At 44.4% G+C, this 27,852-nt stretch overlaps 1 protein-coding gene across 1 annotated transcript; it reads left to right on the forward strand.

Annotated features, from left to right (window-relative positions):
* The first annotated feature begins 233 nt into the window (after positions 1–233).
* Positions 234–27,750, forward strand: DIS3 (DIS3 homolog, exosome endoribonuclease and 3'-5' exoribonuclease). The gene is given in 22 exon segments (XM_048493638.1): positions 234–551; positions 1,788–1,945; positions 3,894–4,087; positions 4,289–4,362; positions 5,317–5,481; positions 7,441–7,608; positions 9,484–9,597; positions 9,683–9,820; positions 12,226–12,372; positions 13,992–14,030; positions 14,032–14,109; positions 15,113–15,214; positions 16,594–16,658; positions 16,760–16,844; positions 18,011–18,121; positions 18,783–18,886; positions 20,978–21,134; positions 22,054–22,268; positions 23,737–23,905; positions 24,340–24,498; positions 25,332–25,454; positions 27,465–27,750. Coding segments are annotated over 22 exon segments (2,904 nt in total). The 5' UTR covers positions 234–308; the 3' UTR covers positions 27,561–27,750.
* The last annotated feature ends 102 nt before the right edge of the window (positions 27,751–27,852 follow it).

Genomic DNA, 27,852 nt, shown 5'->3' on the forward strand with positions numbered 1-27,852 from the left:
TAGCTACTACCTGGAGGTTGGCACCCCTCCCTTTTCATATCTACTGCATTGAGCAGGTAGATAATCAACGTCGCGGGAATTCCTAGGGAGGAAAGAGAACAACTTCCCCTCAATCCCGCTGGCCACGCACATGGCGATGCGTCGGCTGGGGAACCGGAAGTGAGAGCGACGGCGCGAAAGGCGTGCGTCTTCGGGTAGGCCTTATCGCGTAGGACTCGGACGCGCGGAGCGGTTGGGACGTCCTTCCTCTACGGCGGCCCAGAAGGCGTCCCGCGAACGCGAAGCCGCAGTGCATTGTGGGAGCCGCGATGCTGACCTCGCGCACTTTCCTGAAGCGCACTCGCGGCGGGGCCGTGCGGAAGGTGGTGCGCGAACATTACCTGCGCGACGACATCTCGTGCGGGGCGGCCGGCTGCTCACTCTGCGTCGAGGAGGACGAGCAGGGTGGAGCGGGCCGGTCTTTCCTGGAAGCCCAGCCATTCGGCGCCGCCAGCAGCCTCTGCCCCGAGCCTCACTACCTGCTGCCCGACACCAACCTCCTGCTGCACCAGGTCCGGGAGTCCACGAAGAGGAGATGGGGGTGGGGGGTCCGCTTTAATCTGCATTTTATCAACCGCACCCCTAAATTGAGATTGCAAAATGGCTACCGTGGTTCAGAAGGGGAGAAGCTGAACTCTCATTTTGGCTGGTCGAGATTCACATGGGGTGTGGGAGAGAGGCGTTTCTTGCCTTCACCTAAGCCTCTCTTAGTCTCCTTTTTTGGATTCGTGTGTGTGTTCCCTGGACCTTCAGAGCTGGAATTCCTGGAGATTCTCTAGGCCCCACCTGGAGATTGTCAACACAAGGTGGCATTGATATGTTTGTTGTGTGGACAGTTTGGAAGCCTGCCTGCAAATGTAGGATTCTTTACACTTTTGATGGTTTAAACAGCCTGAGCTTCCCTTCCTTTTTTTCCTTTTATTTGACTCAGCCACATCTCAGTTTGCAATACCTCAACAAGGCTGTTAATGATAGGACGTTTAAGAGGTCATCAAGTCATAGGGTCCCAAGCATTTGGATGGCATTTAACATACACATATACCTACACTGATCAGTCAGCCTAGTCTGAGACATGTTCCATCCTCACCAAGATGGTTAGGTATTGTTAGTTTGGCTTAATTTACAAAGTAAGCTTCTCTTTACCTACACACCAGCCTTCCCTTGTTTGCAATTGAATACCAAGCACTGAGGACAGACCGTCTATCGATACACCATTTGGCATATCTTATGACATGTATTTCTGGGTGCTATGGCAGTAGAATTCTGCACTAGGTGAATCTTTATCTGATCCAGCTCATATGGTTTTCAGAACAGGGAGTGACAGACGTCTCTTCTGAAAGGCAGAGGTTAAACTACTGGAATGTTTACAGTCCAGGGACATGTAGTTATGGTGTGGACATTGCCCTGATTTTTGACCACCCTGTACGGAACTGATAAATGTGATTGAAGCCCCCCACCCTTTTATTTTGCTGTTCAGGTTAAAACTGACCTATTGTAACTCCATAAGTTTGAGAGGCAACAAACAGGTGGTTTGTCATAGGCTGTTTCTGTGTCACACAGAAGTAAACCCCACTGCTTTCAATTGAATTTTCCTGAAAGAACGCTTAGGGTTTGTAGCCTTAATTTCTCACGTTGTTGGTAGACTGCATGGTGAAGGGGTTGCCTTCCCAGAGGCTGAAGACTTGAGTGTCTTATCCCACTTGAATAATTTACAAGGATTTGCTGACAAGGTATTATTTTCTTTCCAGATTGATATACTTGAGGATCCTGTCATTAGAAATGTGATTATCCTTCAGACGGTTTTGCAGGAAGTAAGGAGTCGGAGTGCACCAGTATACAAGCGAATAAAAGACGTGATCACTAACCAGGAAAAGCATTTCTATTCGTTCACTAATGAACATCATAAGTGAGTATATACTGGCAGCAGATCTACTGCACTTTTAAACATCTGGTTAATGCTAACTGATGAGCAAGTATCTGATGGAAAGACTTTTGACTCTTGAAATCTGATACCATTTAAATCTTATTGGTTTCCAAGGTTCTGCTGAACTTGAATCTAACTGTTTTACTGCAGATCAACATGGCTGCTCTCTGAAAGCTTCCATTAGACACTGAACATTTAGTTAAAATCAAATAATGTGTATTTGATTAATAGCTTCATTAGAAAACCTGATTGAATAATAGTGTAGTAATAGTATTTGCTAAGGAAAACAAGTCATATCATTTTCCATAGTTCTAAAAATTGTTGGATTGGTTAAACAATTATAGGTTTTCCCTGCCTACTAACTTTCAGAGCCGTGGTGGCAAACCTATGGCACTCCAGATGTTCATGGACTACAATTCCCATCAGCTGATGGGTATTGTAGTTCATGAACATCTGGAGTGCCATAAGTTCACCACCACTGTCTCAGAGCTTTAAAGACACCTAAGAGTGCAATCCTAAGGAAAGCTACTTCAGCCTAAGCCTATTCATTTTAATGGGCTTAGACCAGGGGTCCCAAAACTTTTTAAACAGGGGGCCAGTTCACTGTCCCTCAGACTGTTGGAGGGCCGGACTAAAAAAAACTATGAACAAATTCCTATGCACAAATGATTGTAAAATGTTTGATTTCACCTTTCAGCCTTTCTGTCATGGTCTATTTTTAGAACAGTGACCAAAGTATGTCAAGTACAGGGTGGGCTCCAAATATTGTTGGGGAGGCTGTGGAATACCTTCCCCTGTAAAAAAAGCAGAACTTTCCCAATGAAGCATTCCATCTAACCCAGGATTAGGTATCTTCCTGGGTTCTTCCTCCCTAGCAGCCAGCGAGCGATTCACCAGCCTGGCTGATGCCAATGGAAGTGAGGCGGAACAGAAAGCCTGAGAGCAACACATGGAGTAGCCGAGAGGGAAGGGCGGAGCAGGAGTTGCCTCGTGTAAGGTTTCCAACTCTGGGTCAGAAAATTCATGGAGATTTGGGGGTGCCATCATGTAATTGCAATCAACAGCCGTTGGGGCCAGTTCCTCCTCTCCCTCGAGCCCCCACTGCACATGAATGGAGCCATCGCCGCCATGCCTGGCGGTCCAGATAAATGCCTTCAGGGGGCCACATTTGGCCCCCGGGCCGTAGTTTGGGGACCCCTGGCTTAGACTGTTGTGACTCTGTATAGGATTGCACTATGAGGAAACATTCCTAACCAGATCAACTAAAGTTGTTCAGTAGTGTTTAACTTGCAAGAAAGGATTGCACCCTATGTGTTTTACCATGGGAAGGGAGGCTAGTTCCATTGTGTTGGTTTCAGTCTAGAATAGATGTTTCGGAATGGGGTGGACAAGGATAGCAGAATAGAAAATCAGGTATTTGGGAAGGAAATGCTTGAGCCGAGATGTGGGTCTGTTGGGTTTGGTTTAGAAAATATTGTGCTCAAGTTGCTAATTCAGAGATTCCACTGCACTTGAAATTCATGCTGAGTGTAAGCCCCTTGCATATAATCAACCCATCATATGTGTAGTTTAGGTTGTTGTGGATGTGCATGGAAGCTTAGTGGTGCCTGATCACTGCAGGAGGCCTTGTTGTACATGGACAGCTCTGTAGAGGATCCGACCTTGTGACAGAGTAGGTCGCCTCTATTCACACATGTAATGGCTTGCACTCCATTCTGAGCTCCATACTGAGCCCAGATGTCTGATTGGAATCAATCAAATTCCAGAGCTCTTCCAGAATAGCCATTTTTGTATATGCTGGGGGTGGGGGGGTGGGGGTCTTTCCACTGGAACCCATGCAGAAGAGAATCTTGTTACTTCTCTCACTGTCAAAGTGATGCATTTTAGTGCCATTGAATTTGTGTTTCCTTTTTTGGTTGTTTGTTTCCAGAGACACATATATAGAACAGGAAAAAGGTGAAAATTCCAACGACCGGAATGACCGAGCCATCAGAGTCGCTGTGAAATGGTACAACGAACACTTGCAGAAGCTGCAAACTGAAGAGAAAATACAAGTTATTTTGCTCACAAATGACAGAAAAAATAAAGCAAGAGCTGTGGAAGAAGGAATAACTGCGTATACATGTAAGGCTTATGATTCAAACAGAAAGTAGTAAAATATTCTCAAAGCAAATAATAAAATATTGTTAATCAAATAGTAAAGTATTATTGAATACAAATAGTAAAAAGCGAAATATTCATGAAAGAAATTGCAAAATATTATTTAAAGGATTAATGTTTGGCTTATACTGAGAACATTGATTTCTCTGTGATTTTTTTTTTTAGGTGAAGAATACATAAAGAGCTTGATAGCAAATCCTGAACTTGTGGATCGACTTGCTTCCTTAAATGATGAAGGGGTATGTTTCGAATTTGTAATTTGAAATCTCCAGAATGTGAATGGTTTTCAGTGAAGCTAAGCATGGGTAGAAATTCACAGCTAATGGCCCAATCCAGATAGTACGTGTGAAGAGGGGAGGGACGCGAATTGTCCTGTGGAGGCATCGCAGGGCTGCACCATTGGTTTGCTCTCCCCAGGGCACTTACCCTGATGGAGGGGCAAAAACGCTGGACGGGGTGGCTTGGCGGGGTGCTGCCATGTCCATACTCCTATATTGCTGCCAGATCCATCAGTGTAGTGGGGGCCTTACAAGGGGTGGAGCTGACGCTAGCTTCCACCATGGGTTTATGGGGAAGTGTGTAGCAGCCCGGACCTTGAACTGAGTCCAGTGGAGGGCTTTCAGTGACAGGGAGGTTTTTTTGGGCTTTCCTCCCTACCCAGAAAGCCCACTGGGAATTACTGTTTCTTTTGCTCGTCATAAGTATAAAAAGGCTATGGACAAAATAGCAGATAAATAATAAAGCCTTTGCACAACCCTTTGGCTGTGTTATTTAAGAGGCGTTGTGCTGACGTAGTTATGTGACTAAATGCTTAAAGTATCTGCCCATCCCAGATTCTCTTGGAAGTATGGATTGTCCAAAATTTAGTTCTCTTGACCAAGTCCTTTGGCAGCAAGAGGTTGAAGCCACAGTCATGTTTCCGTGTGCTGTCGGAACGCATTTTAATCACTGGGTCGGATCCCCTGAGTCTGTTTTGCTAGCAGAGGCACTCTCCTCTGACAGAAGAAGCTATCTCTTGGAGGAAAGCACCTCTGCTAGCAAAATTGATCTGCAAGTTCCAATCTGCGTCATGTTTGATGAGATTTCATTCTTATAAGCTATTGCATCTGAATGTTTTATTGAGACTCAGGAGTTAATTACCAGGAGCGGTAAGGCAGTGAATTGTCCCTTACATGTGCATCTGGCTCTTACAGAATGAAATAGAAACTGGAAGGATCATTTTCTCCGAGCATCTACCCCTCAGCAAACTGCAGCAAGGCATAAAGTCGAACCTTTACCTTCAGGGAACATTCAGAGCCAACAGGGATAATTACCTGGAAGCTACGGTTTGGGCTCATGGAGATGCAGAGGAAAGAGAGGTTTGTTGTGATGCATTTTTAAAATGTGCAATACTGTGTCTTTGGGACTGCCCATATCCTTAAGGTCATTTTAGATTGTCAAGATCCAGAAGGGCCATAGTGACTCTGTGTGGCTTTTTGAAAAAGAGTAATTTTTTGCTTGCTTGTCTCCTCTGGGCTCAGACAGGATGCCTGATAGATGGGCGTTGGGGAGTAATCGGTAGGTGAGGGCTGTCACCGGCAGAAGCTGCTTGGAGGCTTCCCTGTAGTGTCTGACCAGCCATGGTTGGATATAGTGTGCTACACTAGATGGACCATTTCTGTGATCATGCTTGGGTACTGTTAAGGTTTTAGCCAATCTCACTTGCAATCTTAAGCACACTTACCAGGAACTGACTTCCACTGAATGCTGTCATACCACGTCACTGACTTCAGTGGGACTTTGGATACGTTCAAGCTTCAGGTTGCTACATGTGAAAAAGTCTGCTTTGGGAAGTTTAAAGTACCAATGTATATTTTGAGGAGTTTTGCAAATTTTTGCTAGTTTATATGACTTTAAATGCTACTGGTAAAGTATTTCAATTAAATTTATTGTTGAAGGCTTTCATGGCCAGATTCAGCTGGTTCTGGTGGGTTTTCCAGTCTGGACACAGTGTATAACAGACTTCCCTCTGTGATATACCTCTGAAGATGCCAGCCACAGATGCCGGTGAAACGTTAGGAACAAGATCCACTAGACCACGGCCACACAGCCCGGAAAACCCACCAGAACCAGTATTTCAATTAAAGTTTCCTTGAATGAGAGGCTGTCAGAAAAAAATATAATCTATACTTCAGGGATTACATCTATTTACCATTTAAAGGTCTGTTTAACATTAGCATTGATGTATTGCAGAATTTGGCAAATCTCAGAAAACAGATGTTCCTATTTTCAAATAGTTACTGGAATAGTTATATGGTGAATGCTTTTGGCTGACCAAAAGGTCAAGGAAATAAAGGCCTTGGGTTGCGGGGGAATGACATTTTGGTCCTGTGCTATTGGGTTGTGGACAAAATTCATGTGTAAGTTGGGGGGGGGTACTGATGAATCCCCTCCCCCTTTCCCCTGCAGTTTCCTGTTCTATATTGAAGGGACAATCTTTCTAGCCTTCAAAATCATCTTTAGAATAGGCTCAAAGGGGCAGTAGGAATTCTAGGCATAGTTCTTTGGATGCAAACCATTGTTTTATGTTGTTCCTAATTGTGTTCTCCTTTCAAATTTGTTTTGTAAAGGAAAACACACCTGCGTGATTTGTTTTCTTTTTCCAACAGGCGATGAACAGTTTTCACTGATGACTTCCTATATGTGTCAACTATGAAACATAATTTGCTGCACACTTGGGATCTTACCTAGGTGTAAAGCACCAAAACACTGTTAGAACTTGTTGTTTTACATTACTTCTAAACTAACAAGCTTTTACACCAGAAGTGTCAAACATGTGGCATGGGGTTGGATTCATCCCCCTGGAGGGACTTAGCAGGCATCCCTCCAGACACACACACACTGCCTCCAATGAGGCCTGGCGAGCTGGGAGTGAGGAGGGAGGTTGCCTCAGCTGACTCATAGGCCTGATAAGCCCTCTCAGGGAAGCCACCCCACCCTTCTGCAGGCTCACCAATCCAGGCACCCCCCTCCCCCGTGCCATTCTGGGGCCAACCAAGGCAGACACCCCCCCTCCCCCGGGTCTGGCCCGACCAAGGCACATTTATTTCATCCCCGGCTCTCATAACAAATGAGTTCAACACCCCTGTTTTGAACATTTCCCTTTGTTATTTTTGCCCTCTGTTGGGATTCCTGGAGTTCCTTCTTTGATAACTGCCTTTTCTAGACACTCGCTTGACTGAAGTCAGAGAGTTCCCTTTCATTTATATCATTTTGTTTTATGGTTTCTCAGAGTTTAATAGTTGTTTTAAAACATTTGTGTGCTTTCACCTTAATAGATAATAATACAAGGGCTTAGAAACTTGAACCGAGCGGTGCACGAAGATGTCGTAGCGGTGGAACTGTTGCCGAAAGATGCCTGGGCCGCACCATCCTCTGTGGTCTTGCATGATGATGCGAATCAGGACGAAGATGACGTGGAGCAAGAAGAAGAGAAAGAAAACAGTGTATGATATGAATATGACAGATGTATCTCCTCTTCCATACTTGCCTGTCTTAGTCTTTCAATTAGATCTAGCCATTTTGTCTTTGGGGCATCTCATCTCCCTTCCTTTCCCGTTCTCCGTTTCCTTCAAATCACAGCTGACTTATGGTGACTCCATAGGGCAAGAGATATTTGGAAGTGTTTTAGGGCCCTGGACCGCAGCAGCTGTTTAGCAACAAGCTTGCAATAACAGCTGCACTAGTCAATGGCCCTGGTGCAAGTTACAGGGAATGTGTGGGCAATCCACATGCAGTGTGTTTGCCATCAAGTCACAGCTGACTTATGGCAACCCCATAAGGTTCTCATAGCAAGAGAGGTTCAGAGATGGACATTTCCTGCCTCGACCTCATGCCCCTGGTTTTCCTTGACAGTCTCCTATCCAAATACTTGCCAGGGTCAAGAATGAGAGTTTGCGACTGGCCTAAGGTCACCCAGTAACTTTCCATGGCAGAGTGGGGATTCGAACCTGAGTTTCCCGGTTCCTAATTCCACACCTCAGCCACTACGCCATGCTGGCTCTATTTAGTGGTCTGTTATTAGTTGGCCATGCATATTCCATCGTTTAACGCAAGTGTGGGGAAAAATATAATAATTTTTTGTGAAAATTGGCAGTCCTAAAAATCTCATTCTTAGAAGCACCTTTCAGAGATGCAGTGGTTGCCTTGGAAGTATGAGCATGGCTTAATTAATTATCCAGATCTAAAGGGATTTTAGTAAAATTTCCAGTAGGTGAGGTGTAAGGCAGAATTTCAGAGTAAATGGGAACATTCATGCAGCTGTATTTTGTGTCTGCAGCTTTCTAGTTGCTGCACTCAACTGTGTACAGTTTTGCATTGCTTTTCTTTTATTCAATTCATTAGCTACCCTTCCCTGTACATGCTCAGGGGCAGCTTACAGCAGTAAAATATAACAATAAAATCAGTAAGATATAAATCAATATTCTATATGGTAGCACCATTAATCTCCGACAGATAAACAAGATTATTCTCCCTCACCCCCATAAAATCCACGTTCACACAAGGAAGGGATAGGAAAGAGAGGCCAGATAGATGGAGAGATACTATTGCTGCCTCAGCCATATGCCTGGTGGAACAAATCTGTCTTACAGGCCCTGTGAAACGACTGAGTCATGCAGGTCTCGGGTCTCAGATGATAGACTGTTCCACCAGGCCGGGGCCATCGTGGTTGAGGCCCCAGGCAGTTTTCAGGCCAGGGACCACCAGTAAGCTGTTGTTTACTGAGAGTAGTGCTCTTTGGGGAACTTATTGGGAAAGGTGGTCCCTCAGATAGGAAGGCCCTGGACAGTTCAGGACTTTGAAGGTTAGCACCAAAATCTGGAATCTGATTGGTGTTCCACCTGGAGCCAATGCAGCTGGCTGACCACTGGCTGGGTGTGAGTATCCTACTCTTGCTGGTTCCGGGAAGAGGCAAGGAATTCCACAGGATCCTGAAGCCCCTATGGATCTTGTCCTGTCTTCCTTTGGTTTTTTAGCCAATGTTCCCTGGCTTTGTCTTCATGCGTTTGTGTTCTGCCCCTTAGGTAGAAACTTGCTTTATTAGTCTAGGTGCCCAAGTTCTTAGGCTGCCGTATCCTGCACCTGTTGACAAATTCTGTGCCCCATTGCAGAATAGACAAGGCTGTCCTTGATCAGGACTGGACCATGGCGGTATTCCGCTTGGCAAGCTTGAAGTTTATGCAGACTGTCTTGTGATGTCATAAACAGCTTGAGACTGGGAATATGGCAATTCTTCTATAGCATGAACAGTTGTGCTCCTCGGTCCAACTGTGTTAAACTCAGATTGTGTTGATGCCTTTGTATTTATTTTTTTAACGCAGCTGAAAAGTTCTGCCAGCGGCAGAATGCTACGACCGACAGGCAGAGTGGTGGGCATTATAAAGCGAAACTGGAGGCCTTTCTGTGGCATGCTTTGCAAATCACAGATAAAAGAGGTGAGTGCTCCTGCAATCGAACCCTTCCCTCATTGCTTCCTTTTTTGATTTACTGAAAGTATCTATCCCTCTTCTCCCTTCACAGTCAAGACGGCATTTATTTACCCCAGCCGATCGTCGGATCCCTCGAATCCGGATAGAAACGAGACAAGCTTCCACTCTCGAGGGGCAACGAATTATTGTCGCTATCGACGGCTGGCCTAGGAATTCACGATACCCTAACGTAAGTCTGGAATGAAAATTTGACAGATGACTTAAGTAGTTCTCTAAATAGTTAAACCAGCTTGATGATCAGACTCTTACAAGTGAAGGAAAAACGATTTCTTCTTTTTTGTATCATGCCATGGTAGACAACATGTGGGACCATGGACTTGGTTGTTTGCCCCCCCCCCCCCCCCCGACTGCAGTGGGGCACGGGCAGCATGGAAGCTTGCAAGAGGATAGAAGGCGGTAAAACATCATTGTCCATGAGAGAGGGTGGAGATGTAGAGAGTGCAGATAAAAGGAGTGCAACCTTCTATTGAGTGCCTTTGCCTTCCACATATCCAGACAGGGTGCAATTCCATAATTCCCCAGTGATGTTGTCATATTATCGTGTGCTGCTGGCTTGCTGTCTCCCGTGTCTCCTGCGCTCTGTCTCTCAAGTCCTGTCCACAACTGCCTTTTTAAAAGACGTATTGTTATCTCTTACAGATAAATAATTTAAGCCCTTTGAAAGGTTTATATGCCCTAATAACATGGCCTACAGCAACTGTAAACTCAAAATCGTGGAGCTAAAGAAGTTTTGGGTTTTTTTGCTTTGGTGTTCTGCTTGTAATTTACATCAGTTGCTGTGGTGTTTTGGCGGCTCATTCCCTGATTACACAAAGTACCTGAACTGTTAATTCTGTATTGAGAAGCTTAAAAAAGATTTTGATTTCAGTACCGAGAAGTATTAAAACGTTTTGCTTTTCGAATTTATTGTGGACTTTAACTTGCAATTTACCTTAATAAGGACTCTCAGAGCAGTGTTTTGAAGCAGTTTTATTTCCTTAAGAGTGAAATAAAACTCTGGTTCATGATTGTTCTTGTATTTGGCCTGGAAAAAACATACCGGTATAATTTTATAATAAGACAGCTTTTCTTTCTTGTAGACGCAGCTTTTGCTTGTTTGGTCATATTGGGTTGCTGTATATTTAAATTCTTCCCCAGCAACTGAGCCTACCTGGGATGATGAGTGTGTGTTTCTTCCCCACGCCATTCTTGCCTGCAGCCCTAATAGCACACCCTCACCATTTGCGGATGCGGCTAACCAGCTGTATCCAATGTGCATATCCTGTCAAATGTGCCCGATGAGCTGTTTCTTTTCTCCTGTACTGAATTCATGTCCCCTCCTTTCCCTCCAGAGGTGTGCTTGGCAGAGATGTCCACCGCAGGGACTCTCTTCTACATCCTCTCATTCCGTTTGCACAATGGCCTCTCACCCTGATCCAACGTCACAATGATCCCTGTTCAGAAGAAGAGGTGTTTGGATTGTTTCCTCCCCTCCCTGCCCTTACCCCAGTGTGGGTGGGCCACGACCTGATGAGGGGCCCTCTCCCTCGCCTTTCTCTCCTGTAAGGAGCCTCAAAGGGTCTTACAAACTCCTTTCCCTTCCTCTCCCAACAACAGACACCTTGTGAGGTAGGTAGGACTGAGACAGGTCGGAGGGGACTGACCATGTTCCGGCACAACCCTCTCATGTCTCCCAGCTGGGATGTGGGATCCTCTGTCCAGGAATGCTGTCTCTTGCCTGCTTTTTAGTTTCGCTTTTAGGCACAGGCTAATCAGCTCGTTATGCATTTGCTGACTTCTACACTACAAAGAATTAGGGAGTATGGGTTGTTTTGCACGGCCTTCACTTTCCCATGAGAATGGGGCTGTTCCCCATTGGGAACTGGTGCTAAAGGGTGGCGTCAAGTGATGTGAGAGGGGAGGGAATGGCCTGAGGGTGTAATGGAAGCTGTTTTGCCGCTCAATCTTTCGTTCTGTCAATAGAAGTCTAAATGAAGAAGAAGAGTTTGGATTTATATCCCCCCTTTCTCTCCTGTAAGGAAACTCAAAGGGGCTTACAATCTCCTTTCCTCCCCCCCCCCACCCTGCCCAACAAACATCCTGTGAGGTGGGTAGGGCTGAGAGAGCTCCAAAGAACTGTGACTAGCCCAAGGTCACCTAGCTGTTGTGTGTTGGAGTGCACAGGCTAATCTGGATCCCCTGATAAGCCTCCACAGCTCAAGTAGCAGAGCGGGGAATCAAACCTGGTTGTCCAGATTAGAGTTCACCTACTCTTAACCACTTCACCACTGCTGCTCTCTGTGAATGCTTAATCCTGATGCTGTTTTCAATAAAGGAAATCATTTGAACGTGAAGTCTCGTTATTGAACAGTCCAGGGGTACAACACTGATTAGCCTGAGGTGACTCAGCAGACTTTCTATAGGAGCAGGGAAACTAATCCAGTTCATCAGATAAGAGTCTGCCACTCATATGAAGGAGGGTTGAGCTTCACCTCAAATGAGGGTTTCTTGAATTGCAGCCAAAAACAGTCTTTGTTTTTCAGTCATCTTTTAACAGCCGTATTTCATCATATGCACACATGTGTGTTCGTCCAGGGCCATTTTGTAAAGAATTTAGGAGCTGCTGGAGATAAGGAAACTGAGACCGAAGTCCTTTTGCTGGAGCATGACGTCCCTCACCAGCCCTTCTCCCAAGCTGTGCTCAGCTTCCTCCCCAAAATGCCGTGGAGCATCACTGAGCAGGTACGATAAAGGCACGGCTCAACAACAAATGCTTTGTCTTCTGTAGCACTTGCATAATGAAGCAGGGAGGGATAGAACAGTAGTGGAATTAGGAAAATAACAGTCCAGACTCACTAAACTATAAAGATGGGGAACTTAAATCCCACCCTCCATCCCTGCTTCTTCAGTTATTAATTAGGTATACAATCTTGATCTTGAAAACAAATTTTACTGGAGTAAAGTAGAGCAGCCAATGTTATCTGCTAGTTTTTTTGTTCGTTTCATGGAATATATTTGTGTCCGCTTCTTCAGTATTCTGCCAACATTTCAACAAAATTACCTTCCCATTGATGTACCCATATATACTCATGTATAAGTCGACCTGCATATGTCGAGGCACCTAATTTTGTCACAAAAAACTGGGAAAACTTATTGACTCGCGTATAAGTCGAGGGTGGGAAATGCAGCAGCTACTGGTAAATTTCAAAAATAAAAATAGATACCAATAAAATTGAGGCATCAGTAGGTTAAATGTTTTTGAATATTTATTTCAAAGAAAACAGTAAACTAGCTCTGTAAGTGGAAAAGAGGGTCGACAAAAACAATATGGTCTCAACAATAACTTTAAAAGTACAAAAACCTTAGCTCAACCAGCAAACAAGCTAAAACACAAGAGTTAAAATCCTTCAAAACTGGATTTTTGGTCAGGGGAGGAATGTTTATGTTAGCAGTACCAACACTTCAGAGTATCTTTAGGAGACCCTCCTGATGATACCACCCAGGTTTGGTGAAGTTTGGTTCAGGGGGTCCAAAGTTATGGACCCTCAAAATGTAGCCCCATCTACTATTAGCTCCCATTGGAAACAATGGGGGATGGGGGCACCCCCTTTGGGGGTCCATAACTTTGGACCCCCTGAACCAAACTTTACCAAACTTGGGTGGTATCATCAGGAGAGTCTCTTGAAAAATCCCTGAAATTTGGTGCCGGTAGCCTAAAAACTGCGCCCCCTAAAATATTTTTTAAAATATACCTCACTCGCGTATAAGTCTAGGAGGGCTTTTTCAGCACAAAAATGTGCTGAAAAATTCAAATTATATGTGAGTATATACAGTAGTTCAAAATGGAGTTGTCTCATTAGACATGTAGCTAAGCAAGATTGCTTAGCCACGCATCTGATGAGGTGCCTCCATTTTGAATGCTACAATAAATATTAACTATATCACTGGGAAGGTGATCTTGTAGAAATACTGGCAGGGCTTCGAAGAAGTAGTCACAAATCTATCCCACGAAACGAGCAAAAAAAGAAACCAGAAAGCTCGTCTGAACGGTTTTACATTTGAGAATTATTTAATCGCATGTCTAATCGCATGATGTCAGTGGTTTTTGTTTATTGTTAAATGTTGAAGTAGAGATTAAATTTACAAGTCACTGACAGCACTGTTTTTATGTTGCTTAATATATTGGGTAGCCATGTAGTGTTTTTTAGTTTTGAGTTGCTTTGACTAATCTATACCTAATTCTCTATTTGTGTGTTTGGCATCACCTTAATTACAATTTTATAATTAAGATTCTCTTAAATAGTGTAAACATTAGTGTATGTGTGTGTGATTACTATAGTTTTAAATACTTTTTTTTTCAGGATATGAAACGCAGAGAAGACTTGAGGCACCTGTGCATTGTGTAGCGTCGATCCTCCTGGCTGTACTGATATTGACGATGCCTTGCACTGTAGAGAGCTAGAAAATGGCAATCTGGAGGCAAGTTCCGCTCGGGGCTTATTAGAAAGCTACTCTTCAGTTTTAGTATTTCTGGCACTTGCGTCAGCATGCTCAGGAAGATAATGATATTAATCCTATATAAAATAGTTGCAGTAAATCAGTATCAAAGGAGGAGAATAAGCATGACTATTACTGTTCACAATCCGGTAGAAAATTGGAGTCTATCTGCTCCATCTGCTGTATATAACCTTATGGCTGTATCCTTCCCATAAGCAAATCAGTGTTCAGTTGTAAGGGTCTATTACTCCAGTCAATAATTGAGACTCAGGAAAGATTCAAGAGCTTTATTGAACTGTGTCAGGACCTTAGCTGCAGGAAGCCAGAGCTGGGGCTCAGGCCTGTTTCCACGGAAATAAGCCCTAGCACAAGTTTTTGGGATTTTTGGAGGATGCTTGAAATATAAGCCCTACTCCAAAAATAAGCCCTAATTACAGATTTCCCAGTGCAGCTGACCTGGTCACGTGGGGGGCAGGGGTGCAAAATCATTGAAAAAAAAAAGACATCCCCTGAAAATAAGCCCTAACACATCTTTTAGAGGAAAAAATAATAGAAGACCCTGCCTTGTTTTCAGGGAAACACAGTATTGGCAAACTTTTCCTTCTTCTTGGTTCCCCCTCCTCCTACTGGTTCCCACAATAGACAGCATAAGAAAAGGACAATGGTTAAACAGTATTGTTATGTGTTCCAAACTCAAGGACAGCGACGGAGCTCATTCCGGGCCTCAGGGAAGGGTGAGGGATGTATACTTCACGAGTTACAAGTGTGACATCATCTGAGGTGTTGCTGCTACCATGCAGCTGTAGCAGTAACAAACTTATTTGCTTGCCATGGCTTCCAGAAACAAATTGGAAGATCCAAAGCGGTAGGTTCCCGCTAATGTAATACATGCAAGAGAAAATACATGTATGTTATCCTTGGTACCAAGAGGCATTCTACTAAAAGTATACTTTTGAAAATGCTGAACAATCTAAATATTCACTAGGTTGGTGTACACATCGCAGATGTCAGCCATTTCATTCGACCAGGAAATGCTCTGGACCAAGAATCAGCAAAAAGGGGGACAACTGTGTATCTGTGCGAAAAAGTGAGTTTCTTTTTTATACTTGTTGTCTATTGGGTTGCCCTGTTCAAAGTTGGTTTCATTCCCACCTTGAACTACATCCAGATATTTTGCACTCATGTGATGGATGATGCATAACGCTTTCTTTGTGGAATGAGTTCAGCTGTAAGGGTTATTTTTTTAAAAATGTTCATAGTTGTAAGGAGGGTTTAGAGAATCTGAATATTACAGAAATGTTCGTGCGGTGAAGGCAATTGAAATTCTGTATAAGTACAGTTTATCATTACTCTTGAGAGTGAACTTCACAGACTAATTCTGTTGGGTAGTGAATTGGGGCCAGCTGGAGATAAGGAAGGTGTTTCTGCGTATTTAGGGGATTCTTCTGCGGTGTAGAATGAGGTCATTTGAAATTTAGCATGGCCTGTCCTCCACTAATTGTGGGAATACTTCAGGTGGGTTGCCACTTTAGTTTGTAATAGTAGAATTAAATTCCGATCTAATATCCCCTTATGGACTAAAAAGAACATTTCTAGGCTTTTGTGAGTCAAATGTTCATTTTATTAACGAAGTAAGCTTTGACGCATGAAAGCTTGTACCCTGGGAAAGCTCGGTATTTTTATAAAGCGCTGCTGGGCTGAAATTTAGTTATGGGAAGGTTCCTTGATGCTTCAGTAGAGTCTTCCATACATTTACATATTTACTTAGTTTATTTATATCCCACCTTTCTCCCCAATGGAAACCCAAAGCCGCTTTCACTGCTCTCTTCTCCATTTTACCCTCACAGCAATCCTGTGAGGTAGGCTTGGTGCTGAGTATGTAATTGGTCCAAGGTCGCCCTGAAAGCTTCCGTGGAAGAGTTGGGATGTGAACTTTAGGTATCCCAGATCCTAGTCTGGTTCTTTAACGCCTGCACTGCACTGGTTCTCCTGAGTTTGGTGATGGTTTAGCACCTATAACAGGAGCCGCGTGGCGCAGTGGTTAAGTGCCACTCACGCGGTCAGGAGTTTGAGCCCCCTGTGGGTCAGATATCCTGGCAGCTGGTGCATGGTCAACTCAGCCATCCATCCATTCCTTGGTCGGTAAATGAGTACCTAGCACACAGCTACGGGGTAAAGAATAACCGGGGAAAGCAATGGCAAACTACCCCACAAAAATGGCTTGCCTATGAAATCACTGCTTGCAGTGGTACCCCAGGATTGAACATGACTGAAGGGGAAGCTTTACCTTTTTAGCACCTATAATGGGAGAAGAGCAGCTTGCAGTCACAGAGATATGAACATGATCTTAACCAAATTAACTACGGATGTATAAATCTGCATTATGGGAGAAGGCGTGAAAGAAAATCAGTGATTTAAAGGAATGAGGCATACTTTATGCTTACTGGTTTCTCCCTTGTCTTGCAGAGGATTGATATGGTCCCAGAGTTGCTGAGTTCCAACTTGTGTTCTCTGAGATCCAACGTTGACAGGTAATCATGTAGTTATGAGGTTTTTTAAGATATTCACAGCAACTGCAAGTACATTACTTGATTTCATCAGTATGTGTTTTTTTTCTCTCCCTCCTACCAAGGTTGGCATTTTCATGTATCTGGGAAATGACTCCCACTGCTGACATCTTGAAAACCAGATTTGCGAAAAGTATAATTAATTCCAAGGTAGGATTGACATTTATATTGGTGTTTAGAAAAAAGAAATGGGGAAGGAAATTTTTTGATCTCTTGGTCACCATACAATAGAACTGGCACGTTAGGGAAATATCATTCTTATGGGAGACCTGTTCTAAAAACAGAACATTTCTAAGTTATGTGTTGGGTTTGTATCTGACTATCTCCAAAATGATATTTTAATCATTAGGAAACCGAAGAAATGGATTATCTGCCAAGATTTATTTATTGAGGTGGTACATTCTTATCCTGCCCTTTCTCCAAGGAGCTTGGGACAGAGTATTGTGGTTCTTCCCATTTCCATATTATCCTCACAAAACCCCTATGAGGTAGGACAGCTGGAAGAGACTAGCTGGCTTGAAGTCATCCAGTGAGCTCCATGGCAAATGGAGATTTGAATCTGAGGCAGATCCCACATGGGCCAAAAACAGCAGTGTGAAAATGGTGTAAAAGGGTTTACACTGTTTTTCCACCACTATTTTTGACCCATGCTGAATCTGCCTGACTCACTACAGGACTAGCTCTGCCTACCAAACACTACACCATACTAAGTATCCCCTGAATTTTAGAGGTACTCACAGAATACAGCTATAGCATTTATTTTGAGGAAAAATTGCAGTTTTTACATGTGTCTCTACTTGGAAGTGAATTCAATCCAGTTATCATTGCTCTTGCTGTCTCACTTTAGTTGTTTCTGGAAAGGGATCGGAAATGAGCTACATGCAGCTACCCGATCTCTAAGATAAGGGTAATCTTGTTCTTACTAGGTGTGAATTCCCAGTTCCCCTAGTGCAGGGGTAGGGAACCTGCGGCTCTCCAGATGTTCAGGAACTACAATTCCCATCAGCCCCTACCAGCATGGCCAATTGGCCATGCTGACAGAGGCTGATGGGAATTGTAGTTCCTGAACATCTGGAGAGCCGGAGGTTCCCTACCCCTGCCCTAGTGTCAAGAAATTGGCCTTTCTAGCCATTTCTGGTGGAACAGGTCTTTGGTGTCGTCGTCCCCCCTCCCCCGCCCAAATTCTTTGCCAATAGAATCCAATCCAGTGTCTTAGAAGTAGGCTTAGAATTCTGCCATGTTCAAAGCTGTTGCATTTCAGGATTGTCTTGATAGGCCTTGAATTTATTACTCATTTCTGTTTTTTTCCCACGGAGGCTTCTCTTACGTATGCTGAGGCACAAATGAAGATAGATTCCACCAACATAAAGCGGTAGCAGCTACGCCCAGTTTATTGGACTCAATGAATGGCTAAAATTCTTAAGAAGGCGTGTGAATGAATGTGGGTAGAACAGATGAACATATGCTCTGTTTTGCTGGGGTTGTTTTTTTTTCACTTTTGTAAATTGGCTGCAGCCACCTGCCTTGTGGCAGAGTGGATTTTCATTTTACTGGATTGCAAGGAAAATATTGCTGGGGTTTTATTATATAGCACAGGGGTCAACCATTTTGAGCCTGCAGGGCTTTAGAATTCTGACCTAGTTTGGTGGGGGCTGCCAGAACTGTACAAAATTGCTGCTGCAGGAGGCGAAACTAAAATATCACCACAGCTTGCTGTCAGCTGTGTTAGCAGCTGCTGACAAAACAACATTTTAAAAATCTGCTCAGCCAGTCAAACATCCAGTGGCCTGTCTAAATTAGGTTAAATATTGCAAAGAGGCCTAAATGTTATATCATTTTACTGTTATAGATGCCTGTTTTATCATTGCTTAAAATTTACCTTATGTTCATTTTAGTCCATTTAGTTGCTAATGTTTTTATAGGATTTTAGCTATTAGGGTGCATTTGATGCCCCCCACCCTTTTCGCCATATTTATGGGGTTTTGTTGTTCTGTGTGAGAAGGACAGTGAGGGCCTGTGGCCAACACAATAAAACGTTTTGCTTGCTTGCACCGTGTGGGGTCTGTAAAGCAGGTGTATTTTATGCAGATACATTCACCTTCCAGGGCTTTAACTCTTTCTTCGCCTGAAGTTCGCTTCCACATGGATAGTGAAACCCACGACCCTATTGATTTACAGACAAAAGAGCTCAAGTAAGTTTAATGTGTTCTTTTTAAAACGTCTGTTGTTGAGGCCAGATTGCTGGGATGGAAGGTTCTGTCTAGTGAAAGGCTGTCGGCTCTCTGCATTCCTTAAAGAAGATATAAAGTGTCCAAAGCCGTGCCTTCATTTTGCACTTGCCAGTCATACTGTGTGGATGGGGCATTGCTCTACAATTGATTCTGAAGCCGGCAAAACCTTGTGCTCTCTCCACACCCATCTCAGCTGAGGGGTTTCAGAAATTAGGGGGTCACAGAAGCGATGCTTGAGGCTTCCATTCCATTGCACATTTAGTTGCATGTGTAGTTTTGTTAGTTTTTAAAAGCATGGGTCATACGAACTATGACAAGCGACATTCAGAGGAAGCGGCTGTGCCACCCACATCTCCCTTTCTACTGGAGGTTCATGAGGCCCTTGGGAATGTGGGTGGGTGCAGTATTGGCGGGGAGGGGAAATTGCCAGGAAGTGTTAATTATTCTCTGGTGGTGGTGGAAATCCAGGCTGAGTTGCTCCTCCCACTAGGGCTGCCAGCAAGACCCTGCTCATGGGTTTGTAGCCCAGCCAGTTTGTAGCCCAGCCACTCCGGTCCTCTCTGCAGCTTGATGTTCTGAGGAATCGAAATGCTCTAGATCCAATTGGCCATGCCAGCAGGGGCTGATGGGAATTGTAGTCCATGAATATTGAAGCACCAGAGTGGGACACCCTGCTCTCGATCCTCCTGCTTTTTTTTCTGAACTTTCCTTCCTGTTCCTCCCTAGTGCCACTCCTGTTAGGAATGCCACTTGGAGGGGTGGGAGCTAGTCAAGGAGTGCTTCAGCACCCAGCACAGGGATCTCCCTCCCCATCTCTGCTGCCTGGCTTACAACCACCTGACAAGTAGCTCACTATGACTTCCCCATGGTAGGAGGCCCATTCTCCATGGGGAGAATTATTGACTGTATTAAGTGCTAGTATTTAGGGCTCCAATCCAGCCCGTGGGCATAATGTCTGCTCGTGAAGAATTTCCCAAGCACTGAATACAGCCCTGTCTGCCTCAGTGCAGTGTGATGGTTAAGAGCGGTGATCTCTATAATCTGGAGAACCAGGTTTAATTCCCCACTCCTAGACATGAAGCCTATTGGGTGACCTTGGTCTAGTCTCAGCTCTCCAAAAATTCTCAGCTCCATCTACTCCACAAGGGGTCTCTTATGAGGAGGAGAAGGGAAGAATTGTAAGCTGTTTTGGCACTCTTTATACTTGGGAAAAGTAGGTTATAAATCCAAACTATTCTTTTGTTCCCCTCAAATAGTCAGTGAAGAGGCCTTTTTTTAAGAGTGAGAAGTCTGTGCCCACTCCTAAGCCATTCTTCCCTCCCATGTACCAAATAAGCTACTCATGCTCGTGGATACATTGTATGACCTAGAGAGGAGAGCAGGATGGTGGAATGGGAGAGGCCGCATGCACAGAGGAAGAAAATGAGTTGGCTTTTATGCCCTGCTTTTAAGGAGTCTCAAAGTGGCTTACAATGCAGCCCCCACACAGCATACACACAACAGGCACCTTGTAGCAGAAGAGGTGGGAATGAACTAGATATTCTGAGAGAAATGTCTTGAGTAGGCTCATGGGAAGCTTCTAATGTGGAGGAATAGGGAAACAAATCCTGTTCTCTAGAGTCTGCTGCTCATGTGGAGGTGTGGGGAGTCACTGGTTCTCCAGATTAGAGTCTGCTGCTGTTAACCACTACATCACGCCAACTCTCAACCACTATACACGCTAGCCCAGGGGTGTGCAACCTGTGGCTCTCCAGATGTTCATATACTACAAATCCCATCAATACACACCCAAGATTAGTGGTGTATGCTAGCAGAGGCCTGAGAATTGTAGTCCATGAACATCTGGAGAGCCACAGGTTGCACACGCCTGCACTAGCCCCTCATGCTGCCTTTGTGCATTGGTGAGATACTGACTATGATGGTTTCTTATGGGAATCCTTTGGTTCTTGATTTCTCCAAGTGTAACCAAGAGCAATGCTGTTTGTGTGCATAGAGATCTCCATTCCACATCTAGGTTGTTGTTTCTTCTGACCCAGTGCTTTATGTTGACAGAGAAACCAACTCCATGGTGGAAGAATTCATGCTGCTGGCTAACATCTCCGTTGCACAAAAGATCTATGAGGAGTTCTCAGAACACGCCTTGCTGAGAAAGCACCCGGCGCCTCCTCCATCCAATTATGACATCCTTGTGAAGGCAGCCAAGTCTAAGGCAAGCCCTCAACAGTTGAAATGGATCAACGGGTTGTGCTGTGATCTGGTTTTGTACGTCTCCCTTTGAGATTTTGCTGAGGACCCCAGGCAGTATTAGCTGCATGTACTGGAGTAGGGTCCCCAACGTTATTGAGCATGCGGGCACCTCTGGAATTCTGACATGGCATGGTGGGCACAGCCACAAAATGGCAGCCACAGGAGGCGGAGTCAGAAACAAAATGGCTGCCACAGCCTACCTTCAGTTACGTGGGAAATATCCTTGGGCTGTGGTGGTAGCTGCTGCCAAAGCAATGTTTGAAAATAAAAAACCGCACAGCCAAGCAAATATCCATTAGCCAATCAACACTTGCTGGGCAGAAGCCCTACACTTTCTAAAAACACTTAAAGGGCTGCAGGAAAGGTGTCCACAAGCACTATGGTACCCACAGGCACCGTATTTGGGAGCCCTGCACTGGAGTTTTCCAGGTTTCCCTTCTGGCCTCTGTGCCAATCCCCCCCCCTGCCCCCCCCCCCCCCAAAGCATTTGGTGGACTGGGAAAGGGCCTGCCCATCCACCTAGGAGAGCTCTGTATGTGCACCTGCAAATCTTGGTCATTCTTTTGTAAGATCAGGAATGTCTTGAGGTGTGGCTATATCACAGTAATAATATCCATAGTTCAATCATCTCTTTTTCCCCACTGACTTTACAAGCATGCCGGAGAAAGCAGCACTGCCTGCCAGGTTTGAAAGAAGTTGATTCAGTGCAGTTAGAATGGAGACTGCCCATTTCCTTTTGGGATTTGTCACTTTCTTCCAAACCGCTCGAAGCCTTGTGTGTCAGAGCTGTGGAGCATGTCGGTAAGGTAAAATCAAACAGTACTGAACTGCCCTGAAGCCGTCAAAGCGACCTCTTTGATTATTTTTTTCCCCATCTCCAGGGCTTGGAAGTCAAAACAGATTCTGCCAAAGCTCTGGCTGATTCCCTAGACAGCGCAGAGTCTCCTTCTTTCCCATACCTGAACACCCTATTGCGTATCTTGGCTACTCGATGCATGATGCAAGCCGTTTACTTTTGCTCCGGAATGGATAACGATTTCCACCACTATGGTTTAGCGTCGCCTATCTACACACATTTTACTTCGCCGATCAGAAGGTACTGCATTTTTTAAAAATCATTCGTTTGACTCATTGATGCCCTTCATTTCTTCCCAATGTGCCCCCAAAGCGAGTTACGATATTCTCCTCTCCACCATTTTATACCACAATTACCACCCTGTGAGGTAGGTTAGGCTGATAGAGAGTGGTCTAAGCTTACTCAGCAAGCTTCCAAGGCAAAAGGAGAGTTTAAACCTGGGCCTCCCAGATCCTATTGGCAGCTAAAGAAAGGAAAAAGAATATCCAACCCCAACCTGAAAAACAAGCTAGGAAGCAAAGAGGTTGAGAAGTCTAAGAGCTATCTATTAAAGTATATTACAGGTAAATTTTATTGCACTGTGTTTTACTGTTAATAATAAAAAACTATACATGAAAATCTACATAGAAATATACTTCTCCTTCAGCTGCTACCACAGCACAAGGATATGCCCTGGAGTTACTGGAGTTAAGCTGTGGCAGCCATTTTGTGGCAGGCTTCTCCTGTGGCAGCCATATTAAGCAGAGACCCTGGCTGGAAAGATTAAGGTGCAAGCACTCGGTCATTACTGACCCATGGGGTGTCATCCCGTCATGACATTTACTAGGCAGACTATGTTTGCAGGGTGGCTTACCATTGCCTTCCCCAGTCACCTACATTTTACCCTCGGCAAGCGAGGTGCACTCATTTTACTGACTCTGAAAGGATGAGAGACTGAATCTACCTGGAGTTGGCTACCTGAGACAGACTTCCCTCAGGATCAAACTCAGGTCATGAGCGTAGCTTTGACTGCAGTGCTGCAGCTTACCACCCTGCGCCACAGGGGTCTTATCTCGCTTTAGGGAATGTAAAATGCTTGAACTTTTAGAAGATGAGATGGAACTGGATCCAGAGTGCCACCTGTAGCAACTGTCCACCTTTGCCACATTCACCTCATCCCAGCCGTCCCTTCTTACCCCCAGAAAGGTGATACTGAGGGGTGTGAGTCACATTCTGTGATTCCTGCAGCCGCAGTGGCAAAAGGGAAGTGAAGCACTAAACCCCACCCCTTTTCTGCCAGTGATGTTGACCTAACAAAAGAAGGTTCTCCTGACAGCAGAGTTTGTGACCATAACTGTCATTTTTAAAGTGGCTTTTTCTGCAGCACCATGGTCAGCGTTCTGTACTGTCAATCTTCCAAAGCAGCCCTTTTCCTGTGCTTGATTTGATTGGCTGTGCAGATTTGTTAAAATGCTGCTTTGGCATTAGCTGCCACCACAGCACAAGTATCGGTACTGTATTACTAAAATTAAGCTGTGGCAATCATTTTGTGGTTGGCTCCGCCTCCTGTGGCAGCCATTTTGTTGCTGTGCCCACCGTGCCCAGTCAGAATTCCAGATGTGTCACAGGCTCAAAAGGTTTCAAGGGAGAGTAGGGCATTTAGTCCAGCATAAAGCATTTTCATGTGATCATCTTCTAACCTGCATCCTTGATTCTTCTTGTGTTTCAGGTACGCCGATATAATAGTGCATCGCCTGCTGGCTGTGGCTATAGGGGCCGACTGTACATACCCTGACCTCACTGACAAACACAAACTGGCGGAACTGTGTAACAATCTCAACTACAGACATAAAATGGCTCAGTATGCACAGAGGGCATCAGTTGCCTTTCACACCCAGGTGACTTTTTTATATTGCCAGCAACCTGAGCAGGGAGAGATGCTTAGGCAGAGTTGACCTGTTCGTTTTCCTTTTGATTCTGTAATTAGGATGCTGCTGTTCTAAAGTACAACTTTTAAAAAGGTCTCAGTTGCTTACCCCTTCACAGGGTTGCTGTTTTAGGCTGCTGGAGATTCAGGACTGGGAGACAGTGGGAATTGGCTGTGCTCCCTTCCTTCTGGGCAGTCGGGTCGGAAGCTTAAAGAGGTGTAAATGGGGGTTCTATATCAAGAAGAGTGAGAACGTGGCAACTCGGGAATTGGAGAGTTTTGGCCCTTCAGTTTGCGAGCTATGGTTCCTGGATGCTTTCGCTCAAAAGTAGACATTCCATTCTGGCATCTCTCACTTCACAGTTTAAACACTAAGCAGTGTATTATGTGTATCCTTTTTTGCAGTTGTTTTTCAAGAACAAAGGCGTAGTGAACGAAGAGGCCTACATTCTGTTTGTACGGAAGAATGCAATCGTGGTTCTGATTCCCAAATACGGCTTAGAAGGCACTGTCTTCTTTGAAGAAAAGGATAAGCCCAAGCCATCACTTCTGTACAATGACGAGGTACGAAAATATCTTGCTGCCAAAGTTAAGTTGAAGCGTGAAATGATGTTGGAGAGTAAAGTCCACAACTTGTCTGCCACACAACTCCCTAAGTTCCAAGGAAGTTTTCAAACGGTATCAAAAAGTTGTGTAAAGGGAAACTGGTTAACTGTGGAGCAGGAAGAATTTTTTTAAGCAATTTGGTCATTGAAGAAGATCCAAGCAGCAATGACTAATTCATGCTTCTGGTTCTGGAGTTCTGGGGAAGGCAGTAGCCTCATTGTTTGCTCCTCCAGATAGCTTTATCTATATACTGAAGCAAAAAGGATGCATGGGCTGTAGTCATTAACAGACTATTGTTTATAACTGAACGATTCCAGATTGGAGTGAAAAAGTAACAGAATGTCTATTGGACTCTCTCCCAGTTCAAGCCCTCCTAGGTCCTTTCTATGTAAATTTTGTGAGTCACTGTGAATATATATTGAGGGTAGAATTTGGCAGCCTCTGGGCTGTGACTGTGAGTCTGCTGTGGATAATAAAATATAAGGAGAAGAGGGAGGGCCTTGGTTTCATTTGGCAGAGCGTTCCACCCGGTTGGGGCCACGGCCCTGGTTGAAACTGGCTGAACCACTTTCAGGCTAGGGCTCGCCAATAAGTTATTTACTGTTTGCTGAGCGTGGAGCATTTTGGGGAGCGTATTTGGACAGTTGATCTTACAGATACTAGTTTCATCTAGTCAAGGTATGTATTAAATACAAACTGCAAAGATATGACACACTTGAGCAGCATTGCTTTATCATGGACTACAAACCTTAAAACTGAAAAAAAATCAATCGTGCTCTTTCTTTTAATAGATTCCATCCCTTGCTGTAGAAGGCATAACCTTCTGTACCTTTGACAAGGTTAAAGTGAACATCATGTTAGACGCGTCCAACGTTCAGCATCAGAAAATCCGCATGGCCCTTGTGGAACCGAAGGTAAGGTTGCCTGCATGGCAAGGAAGAACATTCCGGGCGGCATGAGGGAATCAAAATGTTCTGTATAACTTTTTGAAAGTTGCTAAAGATAAATGGAGCGAAGGCTGCAAATGTAGGGATGGTTTCCTAGAAGTAAACACCCCTGATTAACATGAGGCTTACTTCTGTGTAGAGCTGTTTAGGATTGCTCCCAAATTTGGTACCATTTTAGAACAAAATTATAAGTGAAAATTACAAGGGTTGTTTTTTTTTGGCAGAGTGGAAGAGGTGTATGCATGTATTCCTAGTTTTAAGAAGTATGACTATTTATTTCTTTGGGTGGGGTATGGGAATACATATGGGTGGTTTAAATTTTTTAGAAGAACATTAGTGAAAGCAAGTTTGTCTTTCATGCCAGACTGGCAACACGATCTTTTTCATACATTAAGTGGCTTTAAAGTAGCCTCTTGTTAATGACCCGTCCCCAGGAAGAATTCTGCATTAAATAATAAAACAGCGTGCTATTCACAGGGGCGGAGCGGCAAGGGGGCAGGGGTGTGTGTCGTGCACCGGGTGCATGCCTGGGGAGTGGAAATTCGTTCCCGGCCCCTCCCCCTTTTCCTTGCAACCCTCCCCAGCCCATGCACAGAAAGCTCCTCTCACGGGCACCCCCCCCCTTCCTCCTTCCCATACCTTGAGATTTGACTCCTTTCTTTTTTCTACTACTTTCTTACCAGGCTGGAAAAAAACGAAGCCTGTTTTACAGTTCCAGGCTCAGAACTAAGCGGTCTGAGGTGAACTGACAGTCTCCCAGGAGCATCCCTTGGGGCTCCTTTCGCCACAAGGTCTCCTGGGAAGTATAGTTCCTCAGGCAGTTTTTAGCCTGAACTGTGAAGAGGCTGCTTTTTTCAGCCTGAAAAAGTACTAGAAAAAGAAAAGGAACTAAGGTAAGTGTGGAAAGGGGGAAGTGCCAAGGTGGGGCAGGGGGGCTGGGGGGGGGGGCGCGGAAAAAACACACTGCGCACGGGGCGCAGTTTGGCCCAGCTATTCCTCTGTATGCACATCTTGATCCTTCATGAGTTGGAAGCCTTCTTTTTCATTCATAAGCTTATTCACCCAAAGGTCTTGAGCGTAAAACCAGTGCAGTAGAATAAAATAGAACATGTAGCAAAGTTAAAATATTGCAGCATGTGTGTGTTTTGTTGGACTGAAAGCTGAGCTGTTTTGTTGTGCCATTCCACTAATGTTCTCTTCAAGTGTGATTCTATGGTCGAGAGCAGGTTGACTCTAATCTGGAGAAACAGATTTGTTGCCCTGCTCCTACACATGAAGCCTGATGGTGTGACCTTGGGCTCATCACAGTTCTCTCAGAATTCTCTCAGCCCCACCTACCTCACAAAGTTTCTATGGTGAGGAGGAAGGGGAAGCTGTAAGCTGCTTTGAGACTCAATGATGGTGGAGATAGCAGGGTATAAATCCCATGTGTGAAGAACTTGTGCTCGCTCAGCGTGGCTCTATAACAGCACTGCTTCCAGTTTCTAGGCAGAGGTATCATAGACTAAACTTCTCCCATTTGGCCTGGGGTTTCTCCTGTAACCTTGACAAAACAGAAAAGAGCTATGTAATGGCGTTTGTGTGGGTATGAAGGAGAATGAAGGTCACTTGGCTTTTCCTTAGGAGATTGTCTCTCACAATGGCTGTGGAATGTGTGCAGATGGAGGACCTTTGGAAGGACCCCTAGAGGACCTCTTACCATCCATGGTGTTAGTTGAACAGGTCTTCTGCTGTAGCCCACTTAGCCCTCTCCAATTTAATTGCTGGGGATCATCAGGCACTCAGGAACAGCATAGTGTAGTGGTTCCCAAAGGAGGAGCTGTTTTAGGTAGGATGGACAGATGCTCTTGAAAGCGATCTCACAGCCTCTGTTTCCCCTAATTCTTCTCAGAGAAATTTCTTTGAAGTTTTGCAACATATTGGATTGCAAAAAAATCTTACTGATTGACAATTGTTCTTAAATCTTTCTTTTGATAGATCACAGGCCACAGCGTTCCTGGCAAAGCCATTCAACCGAGCAGTAATAATGAACCCGAGAAGAAGAAGAAGAAGAAGAAGAAACTGGGGGAATAGCTCCACTTCATTCCACTACGATACTCAAACATGAACGTCATTGTTTGAGACCAATTGTACAAGCAGTTTTATAGTTTTAGAGATATATGTTAAATGCTTTATTTAAATGGTTTTTTAAAATACTGTTGCCTGGTAAATCATAATTTTTAAAACTGTTGTGATTTCCAATAGATAAACATCTTGAAATCTGTGGATGTGTGTACAGAGCAGGTGTTTTCTTGATCAAGAATCGTCTGTCCTTAAAAGCTGCTACTTAGTACTTTTGATGTGGTCAGTCTACAATACTTCTCAA

Source organism: Sphaerodactylus townsendi, linkage group LG04 (assembly GCF_021028975.2).
Source record: "Sphaerodactylus townsendi isolate TG3544 linkage group LG04, MPM_Stown_v2.3, whole genome shotgun sequence".
In the NCBI taxonomy this organism is placed as follows: domain Eukaryota; kingdom Metazoa; phylum Chordata; class Lepidosauria; order Squamata; family Sphaerodactylidae; genus Sphaerodactylus; species Sphaerodactylus townsendi.